The sequence below is a fragment of the Hemiscyllium ocellatum genome, chromosome 24 (genome assembly GCF_020745735.1).
Source record: "Hemiscyllium ocellatum isolate sHemOce1 chromosome 24, sHemOce1.pat.X.cur, whole genome shotgun sequence".
In the NCBI taxonomy this organism is placed as follows: domain Eukaryota; kingdom Metazoa; phylum Chordata; class Chondrichthyes; order Orectolobiformes; family Hemiscylliidae; genus Hemiscyllium; species Hemiscyllium ocellatum.
In genome coordinates this window covers 29366522-29373390 of record NC_083424.1, presented here as the reverse complement: position 1 = coordinate 29373390, position 6869 = coordinate 29366522, and the positions used below count along the sequence as shown (strand labels likewise).

General features: G+C 40.2%; 1 protein-coding gene across 1 annotated transcript; it reads right to left on the bottom strand.

Moving 5' to 3' along the window:
* Nucleotides 1-281: 281 nt before the first annotated feature.
* LOC132827459 (N-acetyllactosaminide beta-1,3-N-acetylglucosaminyltransferase 4-like) lies at nucleotides 282-1347 on the bottom strand. Its single transcript, XM_060844145.1, has 2 exons — nucleotides 1341-1347; nucleotides 282-1297 (listed from the first exon to the last, which is right to left on the bottom strand). Exons 1-2 carry the CDS (start codon nucleotides 1345-1347, stop codon nucleotides 282-284), a joined length of 1023 nt encoding a protein of 340 aa, XP_060700128.1.
* Nucleotides 1348-6869: the final 5522 nt, after the last annotated feature.

Genomic DNA, 6869 nt, shown 5'->3' with positions numbered 1-6869 from the left:
GAATGTCCAATTTTTTTTTGACTAGCGAGGCACATACCAAGGGAACAGTATAAAATACAGCCTTACCTTTAAAATGACAATGACAGCAATCTTATTACCACAGCATAAGTGATACATATCAATATAAACATGTCTTTTCCCCCTCTCATCCTTGGTCTTATTGTGCCTTGCATGTGCTACCCATCTGCACTTTATGTGACAAATTTTATAAAATTTGGTCCCCACTTTCTTAGCACTCTGCTATTTCAGCACTGTTTTCAGAGGTTATATAAAATTGAAATTCAGTTTTCTGTGTCTACTGTTTTCATTTTTTTTTTAGCACATTTGAAGCGAGGGTCATTCACAAGGCTCCACATAATCCAAATTTGTGCTGGGTTTAGTTTGTGCACTACTATGAGATTGTTATATAAGCATGGATCAAAATTGAATGGTTTAGGTACACCAAGTGTCTTGAAGCCAATGTGTGAAATTGGCGTTAACCCCAATTGCAACAAACACATGCCAACAAACACATCATCTATTGGGAAGAGATCCACTTTTGCTGCAGTCCGATGCAGCTGTAATACAGTTTTCCTGGACATTACATAACCACCTCCTCCAGCATAGGGAGGATATGATTTATTTTCATACATGATGTTAGGAATGAAGTACTTAATTTTCTTATTTCTTTTGGGGATTGCATTGTGAATAATGTGCCCAGCAAAGAGATCATGATCTGGATGAAAATCCTTGAGATATTCAATTGCATTTAATGTGTTCACAAAGACGTCATCATCTCCCTTCAAGACAAATTTTGCTGAGTAACAATCTGCAGCAAACCATCTGAGGAAATGAATCTCCTTCAATGTCAAATTGAAGAAACTGTCCTGGAAGTCCCATTGAAGGAGGTCACCATAGAGTTTGTATTCAGTTGCCACTAACTGATGGAGTGGCTGACCTTGGAATTTTTCTGTAATGCCCAACAAAAAAACTAATTTGACTTCAACTCCATTAATAACCCCTGCTTTTCCCCATGTATGTCGAATTGAGACCCGCCTGTCTATGTTGGGTGCCTTAGACTTAATAACTAATAATAAAAACAATTCTTGGGAGCATCCCTTTGGTTTCAGCAAAGCTTGGAAGGTCTGGCAGTGTTTATATTCCAGGAAATTCTGATACATCTTGGGTAGGTTTGAAGACTGGTTGGCGTATCGTTTATTTGGTAAACACTGAGAAGTTTTGGTTATATTTCTGCTTGCTTCAGGGACCAAAGTAGAATGTTCTTTTTCATGATTCTTCTCAGTTGCTCTGATCCCAGCTTGCCATTTGAAAAATAGCACACAAGCCGATGCTATTAAAGCAAGCCATAATGTTTTTCTTTTTCTCTTCAAATACATCATGAACAAAACAAAAGCAGCACTGTCTCTGAAAGAGAGTGAAAAGTCACAAACATATATGAGGGTATGAACTAATGTTAATATACCAACGATCTGGAAATTTGCTATATCTGTCTTCCCTCAGAGGTGTAGACAATTTTTTATCCAAACGGGTTAATATAGTGAACTAAAATAGCTTAAATTTACAAAAATATGCACTCCCTGTGCAGATCCTGTCTATTTAAACTATGTGTAACATTTTTTAAAATTTTATGATATAAAAGCAGTGTCACAGTAATTTTAAAACATGGTTTATTATTATGACAGTACGCAAAGACTGATTTATTGAATATATTTTAGCAACCTCTTTTAGCTGTTGAAGAGTTAATTGAGCTGATTGTTCAATCTTGGATTGATTACATGTCCCATAGTCTTCAGTATACCCTGGACACCAGGAAGGAGAAGATTTTTTACACTGTGGTAGCGTCCCTATTTCTGAACTACAGAGCCTGAGATCAATACCCACCTGCACTAAAGATATGTTATAATATGTCTGAACAGGCTTTTTTCAAGCTACTGTTTATTGAGCTTCCCGAGTTGCTCATGAGAAGAGGGGGGTGAGCTGCCTTCTTGAATCACTGCAATCCATATGCTGTAGATAGGTCCATAATGCCCTTTGGGATGGAATTATAGGATTTTGATCCAGCAACAGTGAAGGAACAACAGTATATCTCCAAGTCAGGATAGTGAGTGGCTTGGAGAGGAACTTGCAGGTTGTGATATTCCCAGGTGTTTGCAGCTCTTATTCTTTCTGGTGGAGGTGGTTGTGGGTTTGCAATGTGCTGTCTAAAGATCTCTGTGAACTTCTGCAGTGCATCTTGTAGATAGTACACACTGCTGTCACTGAGTATCAGTGATGGAGGGAGTGAATGTGGTACCAGTTAAGCAGGCTGCTTTGTCATAGAATCTCTACAGTGTGGAAGCAGGCCATTCAGCCCATCAAATCCATACTGATCCTCTGAAGAGCATCTCACCCAGACCCATCCCCCTACCCTATCCCTGTAACATTGCATTTCCCATGATTAATCCACCTAGCCTGTACATCCTAGGCACTATGGGCAATTTAGCATCACCAATCCACCTAACGTGTCAGCAGAAAACAGAGCACCCAGAGGAAACCTGCGTAGACACAGAGAGAACATGTAAACTCCACCCAGACAGTTGCCCGAGGCTGGAATCGAACCCAGATCTCCGATGCTGTGAGACAGGAGTGCTAACTACTGAGCCGCTGTGCTACCATGCTGCCTTAAGGTACCGAAAAGCATAGAAGAACAGAAGGACCTTGATGTACAAACTTATACATAAAGTCCTGAAATGATTGGGAGAGCTGGATAAGGTGGTTAAGAAGGGATATGGTGTGCTTTTCTTTATCAACTAAATGCAGTGTATAAGAACACAGTGGATATGTATTAACTACATAAAAAACTGATTCAACCACAGCTAGAGTACTGCAGACAGTTTGGATCACCACCACAAAGGAAGGATGTGACCACAGTGGAGCGGGTACGAAGGAAATTTAGAACAAAGAAGTATAGCACAGGAACAGGCCCCTCAGCCCTCCAAACCTGGGCCGATCATCATGGCCGAAATAAACTCAAATACAAACCTTCTGCCCTTATTCAGTCCCTATCCCTCTATTCTCACCCTTTCCAGATGCCCCTTAAATGTCGCCAATGTGCCTATTTCCACTACATCTTCTGGCAGTGCGTTCTGTGTGAAAAACGTGTTTGCACATCTCCCCTAACCTTTTCCCCCTCACCCTAAACTTGGGCACCCTTGTAATTGAAACTTCAACCCTGGGATAAAGCCTCTGACTATCCATCTTATCTATGCCCCTCATAATTTTGTATACCTCTATCAGATCTCCTCTCAGCCATTGTCTTTCCAATGAGACCAAGCAACATCCTGGTGAACCCGCTCTACACTTTCTCCAAAGATTCCACATCTTTCTGGAAATGTGGTGACCAAAACTGCACATAATACTCCAAAGGTGGACTAACAAGGATTTTATATCGCTGCAACATGGTTTGTCAACTCATGTACTCCATGCCCTGGCCGATGAAGGCAAGCATACTATATGCCTTCTAAATCACCTTTGCCACCTGTGTTGTTACTTTTAGGGAACTGTGGACCTGCCCACCCAGACAGTCTGTATGTTAATGTTCCTAAGTGTTCTGCCATTTACAGTATAATTCACACCTAAGTTTGATCCTCCAAAATGCATCACCTCAGCATTTCTCTGGATAAAACTCCATCCACCATTTCTGTGCCAAGTCACCAATCTATCTATATCCTGTTGTATCATTTCACAATTATCAGCATATCCACCAATCTTCATGTCATACGCAAACTTATAAGGATGTTGCCGAAAATGAAGAATTTTAACTATGAACGGAGATCATTTACTGTTTGAACACAGGAGGCTGTGGCAAGGTTTAATTGAAGAATCTATTTCCTTTAATGATGAGAGATTATGGATTTAAACTAATTGGTAGAAGGATTAGAGCTGAGTTCAGAGGAATTATTTTCTCACAAAAAGCATTGGGAATCTGAAAACTGAAAAGATTGTATAGGCAGAAATCCTCATCACATTTTGTAAAAGAAAATGTTGATAGACCGAGAGTAGGTAAGTGGAATTTGAATGGAATGCTGTTTCGGAGTCAGGATAGCTATAATGAGCCGACTAGACTCCTTTTGTGTCACAATGTTTGTAGGTTTGGCACAGTGAACATACAAAATTGTGATTATTTCCTTTACAAACTATTTAAAGATGTAGTTATCATTTCCTACGTTAAGAAAACTTTTTTCTTTTCCTTTTCATTATATTTGATGAAGCTCTTTAATAATTGAGCTGGATGAGGAATTGACTCTCGGCCAGAAGTTGCTGAGTTTGAATTCTGTCAATGCTCACTTAGCCTTGAATTATTCCTAGAAGCATAAGATCAATAGTCTGTCTCAGGATGTGATATATGTATGAAAACACTTACTGTACTTACCACAATATCACAATCTTCTTGCCTGGGCACCCTTGATCGATTGGCAATGAAACATCAAGCAGTCGTGTACACATTGGAGAAGATGTATGAGGGTATTTTCTCTTTGTTTGCTCATTTGATCAGGTTCAATGTTGTGGTCCTGAATTAAAACCAGTTCCAATAAAAACATTGTTAGCCCATCGTTGAGAGCTTTGAATGCTCCTGGAGTCTACATCAGTCGGGCAATAGGAAAATGCAATGGAGATGTCTTTGTAATCATGCCCCAGATGTTCCACAGTATCTCATATAATGCTTCTGGTCTCAAAGGAGCTGCAAGAGGGCTCAAGCAGAAATAAGTGGAAATGACGTGTATCCTACAGTGAGAGGAAGAAAAATATCATAATGCTAATTGGAAGTGGGAAGAGAAGATTGTATAATCTGAAAACATATATTTAAATGATACACCATAAATGATATAAATAATTACTTTGTAATTGACTTATCAAGCAAATTTCAAATATGTTTAAAAGGTAATCCACTAACAGAACTCATCCAACTGTTAATGCGTTGATCCTGTCTGATTTTGTGAGATCTGCTTCCTTGATCTGATATGACTGATCCTTTGACCACATTGAACCTGATGTTGAAAGCTCATCAAAGGACAGCAGAGGTTAAAGTGCAGATTGTGCACGAGATAAGGTTAATCTTGGCAGCATTTACCCATCTTCTGGACTGCTGGGGTCAGGCAGCGTCAATTTAACATGGGCAGCTTATCAGCTGTTTAACTGAATGAGCAATACCCAGTGGTGAATCTGGGAAATGAGATACAGAGAACGGCCAAAAGGATTGAGAATCTACTAACAGTGAAGATGAGCTGTTGCAAAGATAACATGAAAACAAAACTAAAGATTCTATATCAGAATGTGCATAAGCTAATGAATTGGAAGGGCACGTTGAAATAAATAAATATGATTCGATAGCTATTTAAGAAACATGGCTGCACAATGACAGGATTGGACCTGATGGTTAAGTATATGATATTCAAGGCACAATAGCAAGCTAAATAAAGGCGGAGGGGTAACACTATTAATCAATGATAGCATTGGTTAAATAGTTAGAGATGACCTTAGTTCAGGAGATTAAGTTTGGATGGAGATGATGAATAGTAGGGGAAAGAAATCATCAATGGCAGTGGTGTACTGGCCTTCTAACAGTAACTCCAATATAAACAAAGCATATGTAAATAAATTGCTGCTCACAATGTGGTATCCTTCACAATGAGGAGACAAAACACAAGACTGGGTGACCACTTTGTGGAATACCTCCATTTTGTTTGTAAAAATGACCCCGAGCTTTCAGTTGCTTGTCACTTCAACACACCACTGTGTCCTCATGTCAACATTTCTGTCTCAGGCCTGCTGCAGTGTTCCAGTGAAAATCAACACAAGCTGGAGCAACATCACCAGATCTTGCACTGAGGCACTTTACAGCCTTTAGGACTCAACATCAAATTTAACAATTTCAGAACATGAACACTTCTTTCCTTGTCTATTACCTACCCTCACAACTCCAGCTCCTGCCATGAAATGGGTTACTTTCAGCACAGTCATCCCATTTTCAGCTACTCCTGTTATCACCTATCTAGCTTCTGTTCTTCCCTGGGTGAAAATCAACAACCTCAATCTAACCCCGTCCCATTTGCCAGCATTTGACCCATATCCCTCTAAACCCTTCCTATTCACATACTCATTCAGATGTCTTTGAAATTCTGCAATTTTACCAGCCTCCACCACTTCCTCTGGCAGCTCATTCTATACATGCACCACCCTCTGCGTGAAAAACTTACCCCTGAGGTCCTTTTTAAATCTTTCCCCTCTCACTTTAAACCTATGCGCTCCAGTTTTAGACTCTGCCATCCTCAGAAAAAGACCTTAGTTATTAACCCTATCCATGCCTCATATGATTCTAAAAGGTTATCCATCAGCCTCTGATGTCCCAGGGAAAAAAAGCCCCAACCTATTCAGCCTCTCCCAAGAACTCAAACCTTCCAGCCCTAGCAACACCTTTGTAAATCTTTTCTGTTACATCTCAAGCTTAACAGCATCCTTCCGATAGAAAGGTGACCAAAATCACACACAGCATTCCAAAAGTGGCCTAACCAGTGTCCTGTACAGCCAGAACATGAGCTCCCAACTCCTATACTCAAAGTTCTGACCAATGAAGGCAAGCGTGTTAAAGGTCTTCTTCACCACCCTGTCTATCTGCGACTCCACTTTCAAGTAACCTGCACCCCTACGTCTCTTTATTTGGCAACACTCCCCAGAGGCCTAACATTAACTGTATAAGTCCTGCCCTGGTTTACCTGACCAAAATGCAACATCTCACATTTATCCAAATTAAACTCCTCCAACTCCTCGGCTGATTGGCCCAGCTGATCAAGGACCCATTATACTCTGATTTTATCTTCTTCACTGTCCAC